Here is a 27779-nt window from a genome sequence, read left to right as displayed (position 1 = left end):
ACGCCCTTGGGTGGAAACTGTTGGTATCACTTGGCTTTTCAAAGGTAACTGAGTGGTTTGGACGTGCGCACAGACGTTTGGGTTGGAATTGTGAGGACAGGGATGCCAAAAGAAAGCTAGGAAAAGGAAAACCTTGCTTCTGATAAGAAATACATGCAGGCAATCGCCCAAGGTGCAAGATCACTGAGTGAACTTTTGTTTGTCATTTTGATAAGCAAGCCTTCTAAGGCAAGAGACTTTTGCAGAAAAGAGACTTAGCCTCTGAAGATCTTTGTTATTGTTAAACTGGAACTGTGAACGTCATGCTGACAACGCCAAAGAGTGTGCTGTGCTCAGAAGTCCTGCCTTGTCCTGTACTGAAAATGTGGGGAGGGGAGACCCAGCCATACCATCCTGACTTATCATTTTGTGAACACGTCTTTCTTTTCTGGTGAACCCTATCCCACACTCTTTTAGTATTTAGTTGTAAAGACTGGCAATAGTTTGTTTTTAGTATAGGCCCTTTTTATTTGACAAGACGCCACTAGAACTGCCTTATTATTTGAAGGTTGTAGCTTGCTCCCATCTTTGATTTAGGTTTAGATTAGGCGTTTATCTTGCCCATTATAAAGTTCAATAAATACCCTTGAACTGTGATCACTTATGTTTGTCTTTACTGTTACCACAATGAGTTCCTTACAGATGGTGTCGGCAGTTGGATGTGACTCAATTGATATAAATTGGAGAACCCTACAATTTCAAAAACGTAGTCATCGAGCTTCTAGCCCTTCTGTTGCCACAAAAGAATCGATAGGTTCCAATATTTGTAGCCGTAGGCAACCTATCATTCCCCCTGGGAAAAGAGGAACAATTCCTACAGATTTGGTTTTGATACCCCATCCAGGGTGTTACATCAGGTTAGCCGCAAAATCTGGCCTTGCATGGAAGTTCAGTATAGACGTTTTAGCAGGCATCCACCCAGACTTCCGAGGAGACATAAAGGTTCTCTTACAGAATCATGGCAAAGTCCCATTTGAGTTACATCGTGGGGATCAAATTGCTCAAGGAATTTTGGAAAGGGCACTATTTCCTCACTTTCAAGAAATCAAACCAGGTAAAACGGAAAGAAGTGCATTAGGCTTTGGGGAAGCTGATAAACCTTCTGACATTGAAGGCACGAAGGGAGAGGAGCCCACCATCTGTCTCGATCTAGACTTCGCCCAGCGAAACGATCCAGCTGAGGTCTTCCTACAGGCTATTCCGGAAGGAGAAGGTATAGGAAAAGGAGACCATTTTTCTTAAAGCAGGGATTGCTGTATAGGAGGGAAACATCGAGGGTTTATGAAGATGCTGTTGTGATCCCCAGGACCCACGGAACAGTTCTACTGGAAATCACACACTTGCATCTTACTGCGGGGTCACTTAGGACAAACAAAAACCCAAGCACACATCAGTGCAAAGTTTTACTGGCCAGGTATCCACGCTTATATAAAGACCTTTATCCAGACATGTGAAATATGTCAAAAAGCTAGCACACGCGTCCCCTTGCCTGCCCCTTTGAATCCTTTACCAATCATACAGGTCCCTTTTTCAAGAATCGGAATGGACATTATTGGACCTCTAGAAACATCCAGATTAGGCAACAAGTATGTCCTAGTAATTGTTGATTATGCCCTAGATACCCCAAAGCAATCCCAATGAGAAATAATAACACACAGCAAATCCTTAAACACCTCCTACCATATTTTTCCCTGGTTGGCTTTCCCAAGGAAATATTGACTGATCAAGGTTCAAATTTTATGAGCAAGCTCATGGCAGAGGCCAAAGAGCTACTCCATATTGCCACCTTACGAACTTCTGTGCACCTCCCCCAAACCAATGGCTTGGTAGAAAGATTCAATAAAACCTCAAAATTAATCCTGCGGAAACTAGTAGATAAAGACTGGAAGGACTGGGACCAAATGATCCTGTGGGCAGTGAGGATAACTTCACAGGTAGGATAACTTCACAGGTAGGATTTTCCCCTTTTTAATTACTTTATTGCAGAGAGCCCAGAGATGTCCTGGACATGCTCTGGGAAACCTGGGAGGAAGGAGAAGAGGCGCACCCATTCCCATCTCGCAAACCACAACCCAAATGCGAGAACATATGAGACTTGTCCGAGATCTAGTCAGCACTCATATGGAAAAGGCAGAAAGTTTACTAAAATCCAACTACGATAAGCAAGTAAGCTTAAGATCGTTTTCCATAGGACAAAAAGTATTGGTCCTATTACCCAACTCAGAAAACAAGCTTGTTTCTAAGTGGCGTGGGTCCTATGAAATAGTAGAACAAACGGGAACCTGCACTTATAAAGTAGCCAAACAACGCTAACGGGGAAACAAACTGGGCGGTGATATGGGACGCAGGGAAAGCAGTCATGAGGGGGGAATTCATATCACAAACCACAGCATACACACGGGAAAGGAAGCTACTGAAACAGAAACTGGAACTAGAACTGAAGAAGGTGGAAACACAACACAAGGCCAAACAAATGCCCAAAACAGTGAGGAACCTTCGGAAAGTGAGAGCCCAACTAGAAACCCACATGGCAGTGGGGCCGCTAACGAACCTTTTCAACTACATCAGGGAAACCGGGATAATCTCGCCAGACATGGGTAGATCAACCACAGTCCTCATTTTGAAGCCGGGAAAAGACCCCACAGTCTGCACAAGTTACAGACCAATATCACTACTCAATAGCGATGCCAAACTATACGCAAAGATCCTAGCAAACAGGCTAGCAAAGATTCGACCCCAAATAATCCCCGAAGACCAAGCGGGATTCATCATAGGGAGATACACACAGGACAACATTAGACGGGCAGTGGATATTATAGAAGATGGGAACAAAACAAAAATTCTCCATAGCGGCTCTGGACGCACGCCGGGCATTCGACAGCATAGACTGGGCATACCTGGAGCTAACCCTTAAAAAATGCGGTTGTGACCCCACATTTGCAAAAATGGTCCTTGCAAATTATAAACTTCCCTCCACCACATTCATAATCAATGGCAGATCCGCCACGAACATACAATTCCGTAGAGGTACACGGCAAGGATGCCCACTATCCCCCCTCATATTTGCAATGGCTATGGAGCCAGTGGCTCAAACTATAAGACCGGACCGGGAAATAAAAGGAGTACTAGCAGGAGGGGTAGAACATAAAGTAGCCCTATACGCGGATGATATCCTACTGTTTCTATGCGACACCGCCAAGTCACTACCCAAGGCCCTGGGAAGACTCCAGGAAGTTGCTAAAGCGTCAGGATTCACCATTAACTTCACAAAATCTAAAGCCCTTAACATAACTGAATAAGAAACGATACCCCAAAGAATGTCAGCCTAGCACCCACTGACCTGGGAAACCAAGGCGATAGACTACTTAGGAGTCCAACTAACACGTGAATATAAACACCTATATGGGGAGAATATAGTCCCTCTGTGCAAACAACTAAAGCAGGACCTTTTGAGATGGGGAAGCCCAAGAACTCTCATGGTTTGCGCGTATAACCGCACTCAAGATTACCCTCCTGTCTCGCCTCTTGTACGTAATTAGCTCTCTCCCGATAGAGATCCCCCTCAAAACATGTAGAAAGTTACAGAAGGACATGGTGATCTTCGTATGGAACAGAAAGAAGCCAAGAATACAGAAAGAAAATCCTGACTAGACCACCCCTACTGGGAGGGCTGGCACTCCGTGACATCGAAAGATATGCACTGGCATCCCGGACAGCCCGCATGCTGAAATGGATGGGAGACACCCCCCACAAGGGATGGGTGGGAATAGAACAGGGAGAAACTAATATCCCGATTGGGACCCTACAAGCTCTACGGTCGGGGACCAGATGAGCAGAGGGCCACCTACTGGACTCTACCCATTCCTCACTAAAAGCATGGGACACAGCAGTCAGAAAACACCACATGGCCCCTGGGTTGGGGCCCTTCACATCGGTGGCACACAACCAAGACATCACCCCGGGTAAACAGGATAGTTTCTGGGCAAGCTGGGGGCAGACACACCCGACCTTCCTCAAAGATCTCTACCACGAAGGGTCCCCATTACAATTTGAAGAATGCAAACGGAAATTCGGCATAGGAGAAAGAGAGAGATTTAAGTATATTCAAATCAGGCATTGGATCTCCCAGGGAGGGGTGAAGAAAGCGGCCACTAGGACTCCCATAGGTCTCGAGCTCACACTGCAGGAAGGCCAGACCCATAAAGCAATAACAAGGATATATAAGATCCTAGACAAGGCAAGACTGGAGGACCGAATATCTTACAGGGATAACTGGGAGAGGGATCTGGGGACCCCTATCACGGAGGAGGAATGGGGTCAGATCTGGAAAAGGGCCCAGAAATAATCCAAATGCACCATGATCAGAGACATCATATAAACTATTCACAAGATGGTACCTAACCCCACACAGGTTAAACAAAATGAATCCAGCCTACCCTCCTAGCTGCTGGAGACAATGCAGCAACCAAGGGGATCTTTACCACATGTGGTGGACCTGCCCCAAGGCTGAAATGTATTGGAAAGAGATACTGGGGCACATAAGAGAGATCCCGGGGAAACAACTCCCACACGACCCAAAGGTAATACTCCTGGGGACCGCAGTCGAAGGCGTCTATGCAGAGACAGGCAGCAACACTACCCTGATTACTCAACTACTAAACGTGGCAAGAATAACTCTGGCCCAGGGATGGAAGAACCCCGAAGGCCCAATAGTCGCGTGTTGGTGGATCAAGATATGGCACATCCTGGCGATGGAGAAAGTAGGGGCCCTAAAGGATAACAAATGTCTGAAACTCAGGGCGGTGTGGGACCCATTCATAGACTGTACCAGACAGGGAAGGGAACCTAACCAGCTGAGATCAATCTTGAACTAAGGCCCTTGACAAGGAGGAAACATGAGGGGGCCCAGGCCTCCAGTCAACACAGGCAGTCAAGGCCCGGACTGTAACAAAACTGCCTAAAGCTGGACGGATGCAGAACTATCCCCGCTTTGTTGTTTTTGTGTTTGTTTTCCATCTGGGGGCAGGGGGGTTGAAAGGGGAAATATACTGAAGTTTGAGAGAAGAGGGGGCGGGGACTTATAAATATTAAAACACATGGACGTACTACAAATTTGAAAATAGAATGGGAGAAAAGAGGGACAAGAACAATATTAAGGTTTAAGTATACTGTTCCTTACCTGAATGCTTGTAAGTAAGACTCCATGAGAAGAAAATAAAGTTGGTAAAAAAAAAAGAATGTGGATCCTTTTTCATGTACCATTCCTGTGGTTCTGTCTTTTTTGCTTTCATTAGCCCACAAGGGCCTGCAAGTGGGTACTGTTAAAGGGTACCTGGCAGCGCTGTCCATATTTAAGCGCTCGTCTGAGGACTGTTCATATTTTAAGATTCCTTTGATTTCTCAGTTTCTGAAAGGGCTCACTAATGTGTTCCCACCGTCACCTTTCCAGATGCCTGGTTGGGATTTGAACCTAGTTCTAAAATTCCTAATGGGAGCTCCGTTTTAGCCTTTACATTCTTGTTCTTTGAGACTGTTGACTTTGAAAACTGTATTTTTAGTTGCAGTCACTTCCGCTCGCAGGGTGAGTGAGTTGCAGGCACTTTCTGTAAAGCCACCCTTCACGGTGTTCCATAAGGACAAGGTTGTCCTTAGGGTTCGTCCTTCTTTTCTTCCGAAAGTTGTGTCGGAATTTCATTTAAGCCAGAAAGTCATTCTTCCGGCGTTTCCGCATCCTGGTAAGGAAGAGGAGAGGCTCCATAGGTTGGATCCTAGGAGAACTTTAAGTTTCACATCTCACGCATGTCCCGGGTCAGAGTGGACGATCAGCTCTTTATAGGATACGCTGGATGGCGTTTGCGACAAGCTGTTACTAAACAGACTTTGTCTAGATTGATTATCTTACCAATTTCTGAATGTTACCGCTTGGCAGGTAAGAACCCTCCGGTAGGCTTACGGGCCCATTCTACTAGGGTGTGGCTGCCTCTAGTGCCCTGCAGAGGGGTGTTCCCATTCGTAACATTGTGAAGCAGCCACATGGGCCTATGTCCATACTTTTGTCAAACACTACTCCTTGGATTCTATCCATGGTCAAGATCTGGCCTTTGGCAAGGTGGTCCTCCATTCTGCAATTTAATTGGGCATTCTAAATTCTTTCCCACCTCCTTACGTTGGTACTGCTTTGGAAGTCTGTCATAGATGTGGAATACGTCAGTGGAACATCCCACCGAAAGAACGTTACCAGGTAAGAAAGTAACTTGTTCTTCTCTTTACGAGCCGCACACTCTTCCCATGTGAAAAACATTACTCTGTGCTGTAATTAGAGGCCCTGGCCATTAAGTGGGCAATTATCCACCTGAGATACTTCCTCTTAGGAAGAATGTTTACATTAGTCGGCGATTATTCTCCCCTAGTTTGGATTAGTCAACGGAAAGACTCAATCCCACGTGTCATGTGATGGTTTCTAGACCTGCAGCCCTACTGCTTCACGGTTGAACACCGGAAAGGAAAAGACGAGGGTAATGTAGATTTCCTGTCCCGGTTCCCCTGTGAAGCAGATGCGGCTACATCGCATGGAGGAAGGGTATGTGAGAAACCTGAAGGTGTCTCACCCGCTAGTTCGTGGAGATCTGTCGTCCAGGTTCCTAGGACACTGCCATCGCTATTGGATCCAGTTTCTGGGGGTGGACTAGTGGGGGGGAGGATCACCTGGGCGAGGGGTCTTCAGAGAGTGGAAGTGGGACACTGAGGATTGAGACACAGTATCCCTTTCCTTGTAACACCTTTTCCCTATCCTAGCCTGTAGAATATTTGGAAGCTCTACAGCCCCCCCTCCCTTTTCCCCACACACTTTTACACTGTAAAGACAACAGACTAACACCAGAGCCGTTTACCTTACATGTCCCAACACGAGGGTCAGGCAGAGTTAGCCAATTGACAATAACCACGCACACTTGACAGCCCTTTACCTTCCCTGCAGGGATAAAAGGCAGAGCAGAAAAGCATACTTCGAGGAAGGTCAACCGCATGAGCAAGCAGCTAATCCAGGCTGGCAGTTTAAACGGAGACGCAAAGCGACGAAACCTGAAAGGACGACAAGGAGCGAGATGTCCTTGCCCTTTTCAACCGAGACCTGCGAATCCTCTGATAGAGAAAACATAACACGGGATGTACAGCTGGTGTGTGGAGTAGCAGATATCAGCGGTGCATGGGGGCCTCCCGTATGCATAATCCAGGCAGGAAGTCATGCTGGCTACTGTGATACCATCTTTGACTCCAGAGGTGATACAGGCCAGCGGGTTGTGCTCAGTCAGTGAGCCAGAAAGAGCCGATAGCGAACCAAATTGTGTCGAGCCCAAGGTTGCAATAAGCAACATAGTATGAACAAAAGGAACTGATAAGAACTTGTGTGTTTGTGAATTTTAAATAAAGCCCAGTTAAAATCCAGGTGCAGAGGGGTCTGGCGCCACGTGAGCACTCATTCGAAAGACTCTGACCGAGGCCTGTTTTTTAAATGGACGTAAGCCTTGTAGGACCATTCTGACACGTGAGGCGTCAGAGTGGTCCTACAGGGGTTACGTAAAATCGCTTGTACAATCGAAAGTGTCTGACCCATTGCCACAGGAAAACTAGGGGAAGGGAACCCTGCTCTCCAATTGTGAATTGTGGAATGTGGCAAGTGTGAAGTCGACAGAGTGATGCCGAAAGAAAGCTAGGAGATGGAAAACCTTGCTTTCTGATGAAAATGGGAAATACATGAACTGTTTTAGAAATACATGAACTGTGTTAAAGACGGGCCTTTATGAACCCGACGGAGGGAGGCCCAAACTGCAAGGAGGATCCGAGCCCAGTGGAGGGAGATCCTGGGGGCGAAGAGCAATCGCCCAAGGTGCAAAGTCACAGAGAACTTTTGTTTGTCATTTTGATCAGCAGGCCTTCTAAGGCAAGAGACTTTTGCAGGAAAGAGGCTTGGCCACTGAAGGTCTTTGATACCGTTAAACTGGAACTGTGAACCTCGTGCTGATGAGGCCACGCAGTGTGCTGTTCTCAAGTCCTGCCTTAATCCCGTACTGAAAACATGGGGAAGGGAGACCCAGCCATACCATCCTGACTTATCATTTTGTGAACACTTCTTCCTTTTCTGGTGAACCCTATCCCACACTCTAGATAGGGAGGTTTATTTCTTAATAGGTTGGCAATGGTGAAGAGATACAGGGAGGGACAGAGGACTGGGGCCTTGTTGGCGTGATTAGTTAAATCTGAAAATCTCAGATCGCACATCAGCAGGGTCGTGGGTCCCACTGGGACACTCAAGCAAACAGATGATGGGATAATGGTGGAATTTGTTGACTTATACACTACACTGTATTCATCCAGGTGTATCTGTGAGAAGGGTGTGCTTGACAACTATTTGGACCAGGTTGGTCTTTACTGGTTGGCGCGAGGGGAAAGGGAATGGTTGGAAAAGCCCTTAGCAGAGCAGGAGGCAATCAAATCGCTGTCTGCTACGAAGGCTGCCGGCCCTGACAGGCTCTCATTAGACTTCTGTAAGGCCCATGTGAGCGTCTTGGTTCCTCACATGCTGCATTTGTACCAACAGACGCTGGAGAACGGTGAAAGTCCGGGGTCAATGCGCAAAGTGGCTGTCACCCTCCTCTTGAAACAGGGGAAGAATGCAGAATATTGCGCATCCTACCACCCGATTTCCCTAATAAAATTGGACAATAAGATCCTTGCCAGAGTGCTGGCCAATAGGCTTGCCTGGCTGATGCCGAGGTGCGTCCTGGCTGATGGGACTGGGTTTATTCCCGGACGATCTATGTCCTATGGGCTCTGTAGACTCTTTGCTCTCCTTTCAGTTCTTGAGCAACAAACCTCTGTGGTAGTTGCCCTTCTTGATGCCGAGAAGGCATTGGATTCAATCAAATCACCTATCTTTTTACGGTGCTGAGGCGTATGGGGATGGGGCAAGAATTCCTGGGAATGGTTCCCTGTTGCGCACATCAGGGTAAATGGTATGCCTTCCACCCCCGTGGAAATGGGTAGAGGGGATGAGACATGGGTGCCCTTTGTCCCCCCTATTGTTCACACTTGCAGTGGAGCCCCTAGTGGAATTGGTCCAGACAAAGCACATCGAGAGAGGAGTTAAGCTATTTACACCTAAATTGATAATCTCGCTCTACTCAGATGACTTAATACTATTCATCAGGGATCCGGTGGTGAATCTGGTGCCTGTCATGAGGGAAGTTCTAGTTTTTGGTAGATTATCTGGGCTCAATATTAACCCCACCAAGTCAGTACTGTTTCCCCTAACTGCCAGGACACGGAGGTTCCCCCTAACTGCCAGGACAGGGAGGTTCCGAGATGATTTTGGTTTTCAGTGGCAACCCAACCAGACCCGGCACCTAGGGATGACAGTGGCTAGGTCATATGAGCTACTCTTCCAGGAAAATTATGATTTGAAGCTGGAACACACAGAATCCTGGTTAGGGAGATGGAGGAATTTCCCCCGGTCTATATTCGGTTGCGCTTCGTTAATTGTAGTCCTTCTACTGAGATTTTTGTATGCCTTCCTCAGCGTCCCGATACAGGTCTTGGCAACTTGCTTTAAATCCCTGCAATCTGTCTTATCTACATTTATCTGGCAGGGGAAGCGGTCGAGAGTGTGGTGGGAGAAATTGATAGCTCTTGAAAAGGGAGGGCTTGCCGTGCCTGACTTGGAGGCCTATTTTTTTTTTATTTAAATTTTTTATTTCTTTTGGTAGCAAACATTAATTTACACCTTTACAAATATTAGAATCTTATACTAATACAAAATCAAAATATTCATGTTAATAATGCTCCTAATGGAGCGAAAACTTCAGAACACATACAACATACAAAACACAAGAGAAGTTATTTAGGACATTTAACACATAATAAAAGATTTAAAAACACATTACAACCACATGGAAACATTCTTTAAACCCATAACAAGATAAACAGATATCCCACTGCTATAATCACGCACAGCAGCCTCTTTATAGTGTAAGAGAACAAAGGACCAAAAAAGTAGCAGAATCACAAAAGCATCTAAAATAGCAAATGTCGATAGCATAAACAATACTACGCAAATTCTACTTAAATGGCCAGAGGAACTCTACAGACTGCCCACACAAAATGGCGATGTTACATGGCAGAAGGTGCTCCTCAATCATCGCAACCAGTCTAACCGTAGCTAGCATGATAGGGATGGTGTTGCCCTGCAAGCATCGAAGCCAGAGTAGATGACATTCAAAAGCAGAAGAGGAGGTCAGATATACACCCAAACAGCATTGCCTTTGATTGAAGAAAAAGTTACAATACATAAACAGGTGTTCTAAAGTATCACATTCAGTCGCTTCCAAGCAAAATCTGCATCCCTCCCACTTCACCAAATCCCTAAAACCAAGCCAATTTCTTATCCTAGAGTCCGTATGGATGAGATCCATACGGAAACGCATATAGGTCCTTCTTGAAGTTTTATCAGGAAAGCATAGACGATACGGCAGCCGAGGTGAAACTGCATGCCTAAAAGTGGCATAGGTCCTAAAGGATGAATAACCACCAACCATATCAGAGTTGTGGGCCCAAGAATTTTTAAAGAACCGAGATTTAACCTTACATGGAAAATCAATCAGGTCCTGTTGTGTCATATTCAATGATGTTAAAATGTCAAATACTCGATCTTTGAATTCGGAAATCGAGAAGGGACAGTCTTGTGCAAGCATTCCCTGGAAGTCCTCATAAAGAGAGTTTGGAGGAGGTGATAACATTTTAGCATAAGCATTCACCATCCGCCATAGATGTTTGTCTGCTAGGGGGTATAAACCTAGTTCATGTAAAATGATGGCGTTAGGTAAGTAACCTGGAAGCCCCAATATTTTCTTCCATAGTGAACCATGTAAAAGATTTAATAACGGTCCCAACTTCAAAAGACACACATCCACTGCATAGAGTAGAATAGGCTCCGCTTTCATAGTATAGTATTGCAGAAGAGGCACAAGTGAGAATCTGCAATATCTTTGAAAGATAATTCTCATCTGTGCCAAAAGAGGGTTAAACTTGGTGTGCAACACTGTGCGCCATGCGCTGACAGACAACCGATTTGATAAATGGTATCCCAAATATATGATCTCTGCTTTTCTCGGGATAGGTTGTGCATTGATAACAAAAGTGAATCTCGGTAAAAAAATTTTAGGTGTGAAAATCATTATATGGGATTTGGCTGGATTGATGTGCATATTATTAAGCACACAATAGTCATGAAAGATCTTCAATTTATTTTGGAGACCAAAAGGAACTCTATCAAATAGGATGACATCATCCGCAAAAGCGAGCCAGTGGAGCCGTAGGTTACCCAGAGCTACCGGAAAGGAATTTGAGCCCTGCCAAATTTCCTCAATGTCAGCTAAGTAGAGATTAAATAATACCGCTGCCAAATTACAGCCTTGTTTCACTCCTATGCACGAGGGAATGTTGTTGGTTAGAAGCCCTTCAGGGTTAATACGGACCTTATAGGACATATATTGGTGTAACGCGGCTATAATAGCAACCAATGGAGGAGGGATACCGTAGGACAACATCTTTTGCCAAAGGCGATTACGCAATACATTGTCGAAGGCAGCAGACAAGTCTAATGCTGCCATATATATGGTGCCATTGGGCTTAGAGTGGACGGTCCGGAGAAGGTGAGCAAGAATTGCAGAATTTAACTGGGTACCCATTGCCTGCCGTAAACCAACTTGGGCTTTTGAAAGAATGTTCGAGGATCTTAAATAAGCTTCCAACTCACACAAAATTAGCCGAGCAAAGATTTTTGCAGCAGTGTCAATTAGAGCAATTGGTCTAAAATTGCTTGGGTTGCTCAAAGCACCCTTTTTGTGGATGGGAATTATAATGGCCGTTAGCCATGATTGTGGCACTCTGCCAGTTTGATAAATCAGCTGATAACGAGGAAGCAAGTACCTGGCCCAAAAATAGGGATCATCCTTAAACAGGCAGGGGGGGCAGCCCATCCGGACCAGCCGCTTTCGAGAATTTCAATTGGGAGATGGCCATATGATGTCCTTAAGGTCCCATGGGCAGACACGTGTAAAAGATAGCTGCATGTTAATTGATTCTGAGTTAAGATGTACCTCCGGCACTGCATATTTCTGAGAAAAAAAGCATTCCCGTTCCGGGCCCGAAATGGTTGCCACCAGTCGGCAATCTTCCTTGCCAGCCGGGTTTCGTAGGATAGCCCATAACTCCAGCGTTTTTTTTTTTTACATAACAGCTGGAGCATGTATTGATTGGCTACGTTAAACGCTGTCTGGCGAAGATTCTTAAGGTGCTTCTTAAAGCAGGCGATAATATAGTTTTTTTCCTTATGGTACTTAAGCAGGCTAGTAGACTTACGTCTTAAGATACGTAGGTCCCAATTTTTCTGCTTTTTTAGGATTAAAACCAGATCCGAATTAAGATGGACATCAAAAGGGGTCATCTTGGCCTGGGAGACCTTCCCTAAGTCGGATAGATGCCTGTGGATCATTATAAGGTTTATTTCATTAATTTTTTCCACATTACCCGGTGAGAGAAAGTCGTCGTGGCATACGAGGAGATCCCTATTCACCAGGAACACTAATTTTCTACAGACCGCAGGATGCCAATTGACAGAAATAGTATGCCTATCGCATTCAGCCAAACTGGCTGGAACAGAGGGTTTGTATGCGTCAATCCCCAAGTGTAAGCGCGAAAACAGCATGTAATGGTCGCTTACTCCCAAGTCTAAAATCAGAATTGGGTCAAGCAAACTGGAACATACTCTGGATGCAAACAGGTAATCAATAAGAGAAGACGCTGTGCCACGTCTCCAAGAGATTTTCATGGAGTGTGGCGCAAGTTGGATTTGGTAAATACCCCATGCTTCGAAGAAGCTTGTCCATTTAGATCCTCTGTGAAATGCTTGTTGTGCATATAGAGAGGAACAACGCGCAGGCTGTACTACATTGTGGAGTTCTAGGTATGAATTCAGGTCGCCTCCAATCATGAGCTCATGATTGGGACAAGACACTGAGGCATGGCCCAATATCCGATCCAATTCCTCTAGAATCGAGTTCAATGAGGCTGCCTGTGGATTCCAATATATAGACAACAAAAGGAGAGATGGCACGGTACAGTGCTTGAAGGACAGTTCCACCAATATACATGAATCAGATTTGTCCACTAGAGAGGAGACAGCCTTCAGTCCGAGGTTAATAAGGACGGCAATACCACCAGAAGGACGGCCTGCACGCACACGACGGGCCGGAACAGAAAAACACGTGAACCCATCAAGCATGATCTCATTAAGCGCCATTGTTTCCTGTAAAAATAGAATATCGGGTATCTTCTCAGGCTCAACCCGTCTACGCCTTACCCCAAGGTTGCCTAAATCACAGCAATTCCATGAGGCAACTGTCAAGCTGGTCAATTATGAGACAGGAGAGGGCCCTTTCATGGCAACAGCCACTTTGATCAAGGGCTCCAACCAAGAGAAGCCACTCAATGCTTGCGTAAGAGAGGCAAGCTGTGCAGACAATTGCGAAGCGTGGGAATGAAGAGGGCCCAGACCCAGGCCTACAAGACATTCAGTGGGAGGGGGGAACCCAATCAAGAAAAGCCCAAGCACTCTCCATATCCAAAAACAGGGTAGGCACAAGGCCAATAGATTGAAAATCATCTGCAAAGTCCAAAAGCATTTTAGCTATGATCTGCGATTGTACTCTACAGAGTACTCTATGGTTATTATGGGCCGCTAGCTTGACCCAATCAAGGTCCTTAGATGACAAGTTTCTTAGAGCCGGGATCTGAAAAAAAGCGTTCATCAGAAATGACCTGTTTACACGCACTGGACCGTTGATGTCCGGATTACTTGACCATCCGAGGATTAACTTCATGTCCTTAGGAATATGCGAAAGGGACAAAGCAGCACTCAAGGGCCTGACAGGAGAGGAGTGATGACCTATCACATCTTCATCTGGACCAAGTCGCACCGGACTCAAAGGGGCCTGCGCAACCTCTAATTGAGTGTCAAATGCCGTCTGCTCTTCAGATACGGCTAAAAGAGTAGCCAGCTTAACCAAGTTGACTATCAAACAGCTCGAGGTCGAATCCAGGGGCGGTGAGATGATGTCAGGACTTGCAGTGGGTGCCACATGCGGGCCAACTGGCAGCCGGACAAGCACTTTTTTAGACTCGATCTTGGGGAAAAAACAATGGAGCTGAGCCTGCGTCTTGCCCGTTGGCATCCTAAGAGAAGCACCAGGGGCAATCTGGACATTGCCGCTTTTAAGGGCGGCAATCTGTAGATGTTTCTTGCTTTCCTCATCAAGTTCACATAGGTCTAATTCCAACTTGTCCTGGTTAAGTACGTTACTGGACGCCAATACTGGGCTAGGATCAACGAACACCTGCCCACCCTTGACAGGAGGTGTTTTAAAAGCAACTTTCTTCTGCATGGCTTTTGTCTGGTTTAAACGTTTTTGGGCTCTTAGAAAGGACTTCCTTGCCTTCCGAGAAACAAAGTGCCTACCTTCTTGTACTACCGAGCCCTCCTCAACATCCAGATGCAAGGCAGAGGCCAATGGAGGAAGGAGGGGCTGAACGTCAATTAGATCCATCAAGGGAGAGGGGCTGTCCGGAGTGCCAACTATCCTCTCGACAGCCTCCGGGTCCACACTGGGACAATCGGACGGATCCAAGTGAAGGTGGGGCGCAGCCAACTTATATAAGAGGTGCTCCACCTGCAGGAGACGGTCATGCTGGAGTTTAAGAACTTCTAACAGATCGATTGCCTCCGAATCTCCGTGCTCCAATTTGACCCCCAAGTCACCTTGCACTACTTGCGAGTAAGATCTCTGGGGAAGGAGAACGGAACAGAGCCCAGAGTCAGTTTGGGAACCTTGTGAGGAAGTCGGTTTACTACATTGGGATTGTTGCGAGATTGAGGCAACACTCACCAACATTTTTTCAAATTGGGCCAGATAGAAAGGTTTAGATTGTTCTTCTGCTAAAATGAAACCTTCCAATCTAGACATCTTGTCTTTCATAAGCGCAAGAGAAGCCTGCATCTCTCTTATTGAGCAATGGGTTAGCTCGTGACCCTTGTCCAGCAGGTTGAGAATACGCGAGATTACTGGGAAGTTAGAGGGCTCATTGAAAAGGGGGGAGGAAGAAAAGTCTTCCGGAGTGGAAGCCGCTCTTACTTTCCCCTGAGGAACAAAAGGCTCTTTATCTTCATTGGCAAGGATAAAGGGATCCACACCAGGGGGAGGCAAATGGTTTGCCGACTTCCCCTTCATCAACATGGAAGTGGTCGTAATGTGGGACAGAGCCCCCTTCCAAGCCCATACTTGACATGGCCAAGGCAGCACGTCCAAGGTCGACCAATTTCTTACCACTACTTTCCGATGGAAGATGGAAGTGAACTTGTTCACGAAATGGGAAAGAGCAAGAAGCTGGAGAAGAGGGGCCCAAAGAAAGCCGCACTCTTTTACTTAGTTCACTCACAATTGTTGGAGCCAACATTGAGGTGTCAGAGATGCAGGGGCGAACTTCACTGTCATGCACGGCGGAACAGAATAACTCCAGATCATGAACGGCCGCGGCCCCCTTCTTGTCCACATTATCGTTGGCTTCCTGAACAGAGAAGGTCGACAGTGCCGAGACAGTAAGGGGGCCAGATAAAGGAGGAGCCGTAGCAAAAGAAGGTACCGTGGCAACCAACTTAGGGACCCCGTCCGGAACCAGCCCGGCAGCCCTCTCCACCAGTGCACTGGACATTGATAAGAGATTTTTTGGTTGAAGATAGATGGGGAGGGTACTAAGTAAAAGATTCTTGGCAGATTGAGACTCGCTTGACTTCGATGGAGGACTTGTCTTACAGCCACTTCTCAGAATCTGGCTCATTCTCACCTACAATACCCACTGCAAACCAACAGGTGGATCAACCCCCTTTGTATTTAAACAGGGGCAAGACCAACAACACAAAATGGAAGGTACCCAAAAATGTGTTACAATACCTTCACGAAGAGACAAAGAACCTCCCCTTCCTTCACACCACACTATTTTCACAACTGTGCCTAGGCAGAATCTCCAACCACCAATACAGAGTGGGATAAAGAACAGGTCATTAATTCAGAAACTTGTCATTTACATACATAGCAATCGACAAGGGATCATAGACAAAGGGTCACACCGTCATCTGTAGTGTGAGCTAAACCAATACACAAAATGACAATGGTATCTGTTCACCAATTAAAGTTTGCAGCCATCATTTAAGCACATACTGTGAGAAAACGGGGTGGAGAAACCGCAAAACTCTTCAAATGTTCTCAATCCCACCAAACACACAGGAACAAAGGCCTTACGCCCGCAGTCACCTGGAAAGGGGGAAAGCCGGAGATGAGGAGGGGGAGTACACAAACGCCCCTCTGAGAAACCAGCATAGGTACCCACTTCTGCTGACAATTGTGGCGGTTCCAACCAAGGAATAACCTCGGCAAATGTGTACCTCAAGAGAGCCCCTTACCCCCAAAACCCTGCGACCCGCAAACAGCCAACAGTACTTGTCTGTACTTTGCTGGTGCGCGGCGCGGGTGCGCAGTGAGGTTGGGTTAAGAAGGGGCTGGAGGGGCGGCACACACCACAGGGGGCGGAGCCTCCGACAGGAAGGAAACTTTGAAAGGTGAAAAGGATATAAGAGAAAATTAGGCACAGGCCAAATTAAGTTGCACTGAAATGGGGGACACTTCAAAACAGTGGGACAAGTTTGGTCGGGGGGGACAAGTTTGGTTCAGGAGGGGGGGGGGGAACAGTCACCTCCTTTGTTCGGCGCAACAGGGTCAGGCAGGCAGGGTGTTACCCTGTTAGACTTCCTGCAGGCGCAGAAGCGGTCTCTGTTCCTGGAAGCTGCACGCTCCGGCGGCAGAGTGGAAGCAACGCGTTGAGGGACAATTCCGGCAGCAGTCCCGCAGCAGTCCGCAGCCACAGCCAACAGTACTTGTCTGTACTTTGGAGGCCTATTGGGCATCCTTCCTACCTCACTGGTTTGATCTGAAACCAGACCGGGCACGTGTACAGATCGAGAGGGCAATGGTTACGCCATCACTACTAAGAGCGGTGGCTCTCACCTCCCTGCAGATGGTCACCAAGCCGTGTAAAATGGTTGAATTGACTTGCAATACATGGAAGTGTTTCGTGGGTAGGTTGGGGGATGAGTTAATTTACTCCCCACTCGTTCCCATTAAGCACATCACAGGGATACCCATTACGGGGGAGAAGGTTTTTGCCTAAAGTATGGACAGGTTTGGGTTAGTTAGCTGGCAGGATCTCTTTCCAAATGGGCAGTTCCTAACGCTGGATGAATTTAAGGCTCGGGGAGAGCGGACGGCATTGGATGTTTTTATTTGCTTCAGGTTACGAGTTCGGTTAAAGGACAGGTTTACGAACTTTCTGCAGGAACCTCCTGTTGCCCTATTAATGCATGAGCTGATTGGCTCGTTGGCTAGGACCAAGTTGGTTTCCAGAGTATATGCTAGCATTATTGACAAAGCTGTTGTGTGGGCTGGGGACTCTCGGACCAAATGGGATGTGACGCTCGGGGCCCACTAACAGATGAAGTATGGAGATATTGTTGTAGGCAAACTCGAAAAATGGCGATTAGCAGAAATTTTAAGTTAACTAATTTTAAGTTTCTGCATCAATTTCACCTGATCCCGGTGGACATTCACAGGTTCTACCCGGAGACGCCAGACTCATGTCAGAGATGTGGTGTCACAGCAGAAAATTGTTTACATCTGGCTTGATCATGCCCTCAGATACATTCTTCCTGGACAAAGATGTTCGAACTGCTTAAGGGGATTGTGGGTGGCTCTGTCACCGGTGGTGGCACGGCTGGGTCACACAGGAGCATTGCCAAAACAGGTCGGGAACCTTCTGTGTTTGTTGTTAATATTGGCCAAGAGAAGGGTGGCTATGGTGTGGGGAAGTCCAGGCGGATCATTAATGTCTATAGTCGTAATGTCACTATCATGGCTCAGGGTCCTCACCCAACCTCTTCCTCTTTGACCGGCGCTTACCATCCCTCATCAACTTCCTTTGCGTGCCTGCTACTCCTTCCTCTCTCTCTCTGTCCCTCTTCCTCCGACTGGTGTATCTCATCCCTGCACCCCTCATCGGAAAGCCTTGAAAGGCAGAGACCTGCTTCATCTAGCCATGCTTAATGGTTGCTCTGCTATCAAACACTCTGCTGACAACTGCCTCCTCCTCAAAGACCCTGACCTCGATATCCTCGCTCTTACCGAGACGTAGCTCAGTGCCAGCTGAGTCACTGCTTTTGACTCCCTTCTTCCTGATAGCTACAAGATCTCTAACCCTAACCATGCTGGCGGTGGGGTTCCCCTGATATTCCCTGAGTGGGGGTCCCTTCTTCCCTTATACCCACCCTGCCATAATCCTCCTTCGAGAGCCTTGTCTGCAAGCTGATCATCTCCCTTACCTCCTCCCTGACCGTTGCCACTATCTATAGGCCACCTGGCTCTACCACCCTGTTCCTCTCAGAATGGGCGGATTTCTCCTCTGTTCTCCTGACACATTCTTATAAACTTTTTCTATATCCGCCCGATGAAACGAGTGTCAGTTGCTGCCTTCGCATCCACCTTCATCCCCGCCCCCTCCCACTGCAGACTCTACTTCTGACTCTGCCCTCAGCAACCTACACCGCGCCATCACTGACACTCTCAACATTCTTGCCCCAGTCATGAGGATCCGCCTGAAACATGCCAACAAGCGTAATACTTGGTACGACTCTGATCTAGCAGCCCTGAAGCTTAGAGCTGCGGAACGGAAGTGGCAGACCTCAAGCTAATCTTCTGACAAACTTGTCTGTCGCCTACTCCAAAGGCAATATTGTCGCTCCATTCGTTCCAAGAAGAGGGCCCACATCCAGGCCTGCATCTTTGGAGCATCCAACAGTACGGCTGTACTCTTTAAAATCTGCAAGGAACTAGCCAATCCTTCTACAGTCTCCTCCCCTCTTCCTTCTCATGCCCTCCGCACTACATTCGCCACCAACATCACTGCAAAAACTCAGGACATCCTGAGCACCCTTTCTTCTTCCCCTTCTCCCTCCCCTCCTCCCATCCCCCTACAGCCCCTGGCCCCCCATCGTCCTTCAGCCTATCTCTCCTCCTTCTCTCCTTTCACATCGGACAAGGTCACTAAGGTTGTCCGCTCTATAAAGGTCTCCTCCAGACAGGTGTCCCCCCTGTTCAAGATCTATTAAGGGCAACAAAGGCTTCCGTGCCCCTACACTTGCTGATTTCTGCAATCACTTTCCTGCTACTGGGTATTTTCCCTCTTCCATCAAGTACTCTCTGGTGCGCCCCCCTCCTGAAAAAGCCCTCCACCGACCCCTCGTGTCCAGCTAACTACCGCCCCATCTTTATCACTCTCTTCCTGGGGAAACTCCTGGAGAAGCTGGTCTTCTCCCAACTGACCCAGCAAACTGAGCTCGTTTTTTGCATACATGACCATCAATCTGGATTCTGAGCATCCAGAGGCATGATAACTGCTCATCTGAACACCCGCAAAGAACTGCTTGCATCTCTTGACTCTGACTCTCCCACTGTTCACTTTCTACTTGATCTCTCCTCTGCATTTGATAGGTGAACCACTCCATCCTCGTAAAATGGCTCCATGATACCCTTGGTATCTCGGAGAAAGCACTGGGCTGGCTGACCTCTATCTTCACTGACCGTCCCTCTTGGGTTATCCTGGACTTTCTCCTCTCCAACCTCTATCTCCACCTGTGGCATCCCCCAGGGCTTTAACCTCTCACCCTGGCTCTTTAATGTCTGTCGCTCCACTTGCTCACTTAATTTCCACTTTGTCCCCTCACTTCCAGTGCTCTGATGATGCCAGCCAGCTCTTCTTCAAACTTCCCTCAGATTCTCTCCTTACTTTCTCTACCATTCCTTACTGCCGATCTGCTATCCAGTCCTGGTGTGCCTCTAATGATCTGTACCTTAATGCCAGCAAGACGCAGATCCTTCCTGTTGGGACTCCTGCTCCCTCTTTCCTCCTTTCACTCTAGCCACCTGCTATGGGCTCTCCACCTTCTCCTTTATTTAAGGCCAGAAACCTTGGAGTCATCTTCGACTCCTCTCTCTCCTTCCTCACATCCTGGACCTTGCCAAGAAGGCCCATTTTCAAATCCACCTCCTCAGAGGTATCCTTCCTTTCCTCACTTTTCCCCAGAAGCTCAGTGTCTCTAGAGCTCGTGTACTCTCTAGGCTGGACTATTTCAACCGTCTCTTCCTTGATCTAGCTTCCTCCTCTCTCTGCCCTCTGCAGCTTATCCAGAATTGGGATGCAAGACTTATCCTTGGCCTCAAGCCCAGGGACCGTATCTCTCCAGCCCTAAAATCTCTCCACTGGCTCCCGGTTGCTGCAGGGATCAAATTCAAATCCCTCTGCAGCATACATAAGGCTGTCTGGGGGCTGGGACCACACTATCTATAATTTGCTCTCACCAAATACTCTCCCTCCAGATCTTTACGCTCCTTCGGCTCCAACTCTCTGCGTGTCAAGCGCTTCTCTAAGAAGCGAGCTGGTGGCCGATCTCTTTCCTCGGCTGGCTCCCTCCTCTGGAACACCCTCCCGCTTTCTTTGTCTTGAGTCGGATCTCGTAAAATTCCAGAAGCTCCTCAAGGCTTTCCTCTTCACCTCCTCCTTCCCCCTCTGCCTCCCGTGCTAAACCCCAAAGTCGCTGAGATTGGTGGCCTGGGCCCTTGTGTCCTTCAGGGTCGTGGCCTTCTGCCCAATCGCCTTAAGCATCCACCCTCTCCCAGCACTTGCCTCTGGGCACCCACTGGCTTGTGTTGCCTCAGGCCTGCACATATCTATTGGCAGGTGACCACTCTTTACCAAGTGATCTCTGCCAGGCACTTACCTGTTGCTTGCAACTGACTCCCTGGCACTTGGTCCTCTGTGGAATCTCCTAGCACTTACCCCCTTCCCTGTCCCTTCTCCCTCTCTGTACTTGCACGTTCCGAATACTCACAAGGCCTAGTCGAACCACCTCTTTCTTGTTCATCAGTTTTATTTCTATTTGCCTTTTGCTCCCTTGTTCCCACCCCGTTTGCGCTGTGGGTGCTTTGAAATACAATTTATTGCTGTATAAGCGCCCTACAAATGCACAATAAAATAAAAATAAATAAATGTAGCATTATATTTATTTATGCCAAAATGTTTTCTGTTTAGTAAGATCGAATGACTTTGAGTTATGTTAACTTTGTGGCACGTTTTGCAGTTGAGGAAACCCATGCCTTTTGCTGGGTTTGCCCCAGACATATTATGACTGCTCCCTGTCATACCAACAGTCACCTCATTACTGTACGGTTGGTAACCATAACACCCCTTGTATTTGCTTTAGTAGCTATTAATATACTATTTTCTATATTTATATAATTTGATTCCCCAGTTGTCGCATTATTTTATAGGACCACCTGGTACTATCTTTCTGAAATGAATTGACTGAAACCAAAAGCATTTTTTATTACTTTGCCGTGATGGCAATTACTGAAAAAACATGTTAACAGTTATCAAAACACTAGAGAAAAATGTTAGCTTTCCCATCAAATTGCTCATTTTTATTTTTCTGCAAATGGGGCTGTTACAGTTTGGCAGTTAACGCGAAGGGGCTGAGTTAAATTCACCAGCCACGGGGAGGATGCTGGGTTTAATTTCATTCATACGTGATGCTGCTTTTTTTGTCTCTGTTTCAAGATAAAGAACAACCACTTGAACCAAGCAGTTCATGAAGAGCGAGAGGCGATCATTGAGCTGCGAGTGCAGCTTCGACTGTTACAGCGGCAGCGAGCAAAATCGGAGCAGCTGCAGGAAGAGGAAGAGCCGGGAAAGCGAGGGCTTCTGTCCCTGCAGCAAAGAGACCCTGTTCCCGAAACAAAAGCTGCTAAAGATCAGCCAAAGATAGTCAAGGAACAAGTGAGACCTTCGCCAAATAAAGACCGGAAGGAAACGCCAATATGAAGGGACTCTTCCTGCTGTCTCAGCTAACTGTGCAACATACTGTAATGCCCGCGGAATGAAACGTGCACAAACAAAACTTCTTGTACATTCTGTAAAAAAAAAAAAAAGTTTTATCTGCTTGTCATGATTGTATGACATCTACTTGTCTGGCTCAGGTTGCCCTGGATTTGTGTTCGCGGGGCGGGGGTTTGAGGGACCGGACTTTGTGAAATGGGAATTATCAATTTTCATAATGGATTATTTGAAAGTATATTAAGTCATTTGAAAGTTTGAATAATTATGACAATTTTCTTAAGGAAAAAAACTCCATTAACCCTTAAAATGGTGTGATTTATTTTTTAACCCTAAAGCCATTTGTCCACACTTTAAATAGTAGCATCTCTTTTTCCTGCTCCCATGACAAAATCAAATAACTTGCCTTTTGGGTGTCCTTGCTCCCACCACACTTGTTTCTGTCGACAAGTCATTTTTTTCTTGTGCCTTTACCACCTTCCTGATGGAGATGCGTTTTTTTGGCTTTCAATTCGACTGAACTCTGGAACGTAAGTTATTGTCAACCAATTGGTTACGCTCCTTTCATGTTGGACTGGTGTCATAATAATAATGCTTGATAAAATTAGTTACTTAACAGTTTACGTCGTCCCCATTTAATAATGGGTCTGCTACGCACCTAACCCTGTTCACTTTTCCTCCAGGGATTTGTACCTTTAAAAAAAAGTCACTTAATGGTTTCTAAAACCTTTTCTACTGCCAAGGGGTTCTTTGATACAAAAAAGTATTATAGTGCAAAACTTGTATTTACCTTTTATTTGTTTGAATGAGCAAAAATGGTGACTGTTCACAAGCATAGTGTTCCTTTAACATAGTCAATCATTTTTGTATTGGTCAATCAGTGGGGCATATGCAAATAACCTGTTGTATGCCGGCATTGCTTATTTAAAATTCTGCCTTATATAGTGACTGCTAAGAACTTTGTGTTCTTTATTCTCATCCCTGATGATGTGTAATATAGGATACTCTACTTTTGTTATTGGGCTTTCTCCTTTTCCCAGCGGCTGGCAAAAATGCCATCTTGTGATGCTGCAATTAAACTGATTTTTAAAACGGTGAGGCCAGAAGACTATCTACGTTTGTCCCCTTCCTCCTTATCCTGGACATAGTTGCATCTGGTGGCAATGACTAGCACAACCCCTAAAGCTAATTTAAAGAAAGTGAGGATGGAAGCATGGTTTTCTGTGTCCCAACCTCATTGTCGCAGGTATAGTGCCAGCTACTGGCTAAGGCTGGCACTGCTTTTATAGTTTATTTAGTCCAGGAGACTGAATCTGCAAACAACGTCCTATTTGCTGGCTGGGGGCACAGCTCTCCTTTCAGTTTTTGCAACCAACTTGTGAGGAATAGGGCCAGCTCCAGAATCTCAGAATTAGCTCTGTGTATGATAGCACTTTCTCAGGCCTTTATCTCCATTACATAATTATTTTTGTTGTCTTTGCTTTTCACTTTAGGGTTCTTCTTTTCTCCTTCCTGTTATCCAACGTCTTTCTCATGCGTCGTTTTCGAAGTCCTGACCCATATCCATCTTGTATCGTCAATGAAAGATCCTTGCACTTGGGAAGCTCCCAGTGCTCTTTGTGGGACATGGCTAACCACTCACAGCAGATTTATCTTGGTACATGTGGAAATGAGGCCTACGCCACAGGAGAAAGCATACTTAGTTTGTAACCTGGAGCCCACAATGTGATTGGATGGAATTAGTTTTAGGGAAGAAGGATGTAACAAAAGTATTGGACCATCTTTCTGGCTGCTCAGTGAAGGCGCCTGTGCTTGTTCACAGGAGTCCAGTCATCTTGATTTTTCCTTGTCAAATTAAATATTCTTTTGTATCAGACAACCTATCTGCTTCAGACTTTTCCTAGATTCCATCCCTACACACTGGAGAGGAAGGTCCAGGAAACATTGCCCTATCACCTTGGGATTTATGCTGTCTCTAAAAAATCCCTTGGTAAAGGGGAATCCGCTTGCTGTAAAATTGCTTTTCCGCTAACGCAGTAACCTTGATTTGGATATTAACAGGACCTCGGTAATGGCTACTTTCACAATTGATTAAGCATAAGCCATAGCCATAAAAAAAGCCTTCTGTAGGGTTCTTAACAATTTGAAGGTTGAGTTGTACTCGTCCATCTCCTTCAAATAGCCCCACTCCATTAGCTGGAAAAAAGAGCAAGACTAATTTGTGAAGTTAGACTGTGAGACTTTCAGCACCTCTGCCTTTGACCGGTGCGTCCAGAATAGCAGCAACGTCAACGGGTTTCCCTTTCAGGCACCATGCAAAAGACCTTAATAGTTCATGACTCAAAGATTGTCTGGGGTGAGCGCTTGTGTTGACACTTTATAGACTTGCATCAAAGCAAAACCATAATTTTGAACTTTGCTGTCCTACTCATCGCCCTCAAATTCTTTTCGAATGCTCTAGCGGAAGGCAGCAGTTCTGATGGTGACCTGTTATGGCACAACAATGTTTTACTGAACACGCTAGCATTACCTGGAAAGCTGAGGGTTAGCCTTGCAATAGATCATCACCAGTTTTGATGCATCTCTGGTGAGGGTGGAATGCATTCTTGGCAGAGTAAATGTCCTAAGGAAAGGAGCTGAATACCACAGCGTCTTCTTGGTTTATCAGGACTTTGGGTTCTCTCCTAAAAGTGCTAATATTGCGTCTCGGATAGACCAGGTCTTACACCCTGTTTGTCTGCAGTTCCCATAGTTAACTGGTGCCCAAAAGTGTTTTTTGTTTTCCCAATTTTTCATCCTCAATGAATTTCAGACCTTCATTTTATTCAAGAGCGGTTCTCTGACCTTTTATCTGGACATTGCTTTGCTGGTTAAGGAATGGACCTGCCACTTTCATCAGAAGCCTCATGCCATTTTCCTAATAGAGGTCAGGTATGCCACCCAATCCTTCCATTGTTGGATTAGTGAGCTCAGTGGTTTTAACTTTCATCATCTTAACATTTCCGGGTATTGGAGGATGCCAGGAAGTACTCTAGTACATATAATTTATAAAGTAAATGTATTTAATTATGTTGTTGAACCTTAGCATAGGAGAGTACTCTTTCCAATGTCACTGTTACCATTGTCATGTTTTCTAATTTTGAATTAGCTGAAGCATTGTTAAATATGGGTACATGCAGCAGTTATTTGGCTTAGAAGTATGTGCATGTTTTTTCTATCTGATGAAATGGGAGCAGTGCACTATTATGTTGAATATATTAGCAAAGCTCTCCTTCAAATTTAGGACTAACTGTGATGTAACATTTATGACCAGAAAGATTGCGTTTTAGTAATGCTTGCCTCTGTAAGAAGATTCCTTGACATGCAGGCCATTTGTGCTTCAGAGATCTCTTGTTTCAAAGGCAAGATGATATTCTCTTCTTGTCCAGCATTAGCATTGGTTCCTAATGCTATTTGTATTTTCAGTGCGTTTGGCCTGAATGAAGTCTGGTATCAGAGGAGCTTTAATACTCCACAATGGTAACACTGGATTGCTAAGTTTCATTTCAAAATGCTTTGCTACCCATTTCTACAATCATGGTATCTCTGTTGATGTTTTCCTGCTACTCAACGGTTTTGAGATCCACTATTTGTCCCCGCCCCAGAAGGAGTACGTTCTAACTCAACCTACGTGGTGCCAGCCCTTATGGTTCTTCTGAATCATGATCCTGTTAAGGTGCGCTTAGTGCATCACCATTACTTTGGGTGGTCACATTGCAGCAAGACTCTCAGTTTGGCATTCTGCTTATTAATTGCTTTCCACACATTGGAAATTGGACAACAGTGTAAGGATAAGATTCTTTGCCAGTAACTCTGACGCTTCTGGTCCATAAGGTTTTTCTCCAATTCCTGCCCCTCTTAGTCCCACCCTCTCACTAGAGGCTAACGTACTGACTTTTGAAAATGATTAGGAGTTTGGTTTGGTCTGGGTGAATATATGCTAGGCCTGCCTGAAAGGAGCACTTCCCTCCCCTTACCATATGTTTTTACAGTTGTGTGTGTACTGTTCGCTGTTCAGGTCTCATCCACTATTACGACATGTGGGTAAAACCTGCACCCAACAAGACCCAACAAAAGAGAGCTACTTATTGGATTTTTTAAGCTCTGTTCATACTAAAAGATGATACCAAAACATGATCTCACTCATGTACCTTTTAATCACGTTGCCAGTGGTGGGTACACTTTATGTGGTTCTTGTCCTTATCTATAAACTTACATTTACGCCTAGCAGCACTTTCATTTTTGCATGTCTCAGCTGTGAGATCGGGCAATCCTGATTTGCAGCTCACATTGCACTCTCTATAGCTGTAGTCCTGTATTTACAGGGTAACCAGATTACAAAGTACCAGGAGCTTATGTGTCCGCAATGACTGAACAGGTTACGTTAGATCTCTCCAAAAAGGTATGCAGTGATTATATCGAATAGAAAACGAATACAATTTTAACGAATGAAAAAACGAAAACTAAAATAATGAATTTTGGAATAAACTAAAAATGGAGTTGGGAGTGGGAATAGTGGTTTTAGGGTTGGGGGAAAAGTATTACTGAAAAAAGGTGGGTTTCGGGAGAGGAACCCCTCAAAAACAACAAAAATGAAATTAGTTATTTTGGTTTTAGTTGTTTTTTGTTTAACATTTCATTCGACGAAATCACATATAACCCTCCAAAGCCATTGTTTGAAGCTTTTTTGCTATCTATCTGTTGTATGTTGTAGACCTTATTTTTTTAACTTTATATTATTTTGGTTTTAAATTGGGAGCAAACATCTGTGCTTACAGCCGAGTTTTCATTGAGAGTAAATCCTCTTTCCTGGCATCCTGTCGGTTGCATGCATACTGTATTCACTTGTAATGTTACATGTTGAAAGGTCAGTCTGTGTAAATAGACACGATTTTCACTCACATTACCAGCTAATTCGTGTCTCATTTTGTTCACGTATCATTTGCATTGTTTAGTTTCAGAATCCCATTCAACAATTAAATAAATCTAAAAGCCATTTAATGTTACTGATGTGCCCACATCGGCCAAAAAAACAGAAGAAAGTAGTCTGAGGCATCTTATTTCAAATAGAAGTAAATATTGATGCAAAAGAAAAACAATTGTAAATATTTCTTTTTTTTTTTAGTTACTTTTTCATCTCGGGGATGAAGTTCAAAGTATTTTGCACTTGTACAATGCTATAACTGATGATAGCCTGCCTGTAACTGCAGGAAAACAAACAGCTTGATTTTTAGGCGTGGTGTGGAGGAGTTTTAGCTTGGATGTGAATGGTTTGATCACTTACTGGTAATCTTGATTACACCGGGTCCTACTCTTCTTTGTCACAGTACTTCCCAATTCCGTCCAGAATCCATTCTCAACCTTCTAGCCCTTTTATTAAAAAGAAAGTCTTACCTCCCCCATCTGGGTTCTAGAATTACCCGTAAGCCATGCTCTACCTGCTTTTTCTTCCCAAGTCTGAGACAGTCCGCAATACAGGTGGCAGCGGCAGGTGTTAGTATTGTGACAAGGACGAGTAGGACTGGGTCCGACAAAGATTACTGGTAAGTAGTACAAATATTACCACTCCCCTCTTCCCAGCGTGCCTTTCTTATTGCAGA

General features: G+C 45.6%; 1 protein-coding gene across 1 annotated transcript in view; it reads left to right on the top strand.

The window, feature by feature from the left end:
* RALBP1 (ralA binding protein 1) overlaps positions 1–23238 on the top strand; it is a 593582-nt gene extending 570344 nt beyond the window's left edge. The window contains exon 10 of the mRNA XM_069613390.1: positions 21865–23238. Coding sequence (XP_069469491.1) covers positions 21865–22128 — 264 coding nt within the window. The 3' untranslated portion in view covers positions 22129–23238. The remainder of the gene's footprint in view (positions 1–21864) is intronic.
* The last annotated feature ends 4541 nt before the right edge of the window (positions 23239–27779 follow it).

The sequence above is a fragment of the Ambystoma mexicanum genome, chromosome 5p (assembly GCF_040938575.1).
Source record: "Ambystoma mexicanum isolate Mex_15411 chromosome 5p, UKY_AmexF1_1, whole genome shotgun sequence".
NCBI classification, from domain to species: domain Eukaryota; kingdom Metazoa; phylum Chordata; class Amphibia; order Caudata; family Ambystomatidae; genus Ambystoma; species Ambystoma mexicanum.
This window is presented reverse-complemented; position numbering and strand designations above follow the sequence as displayed.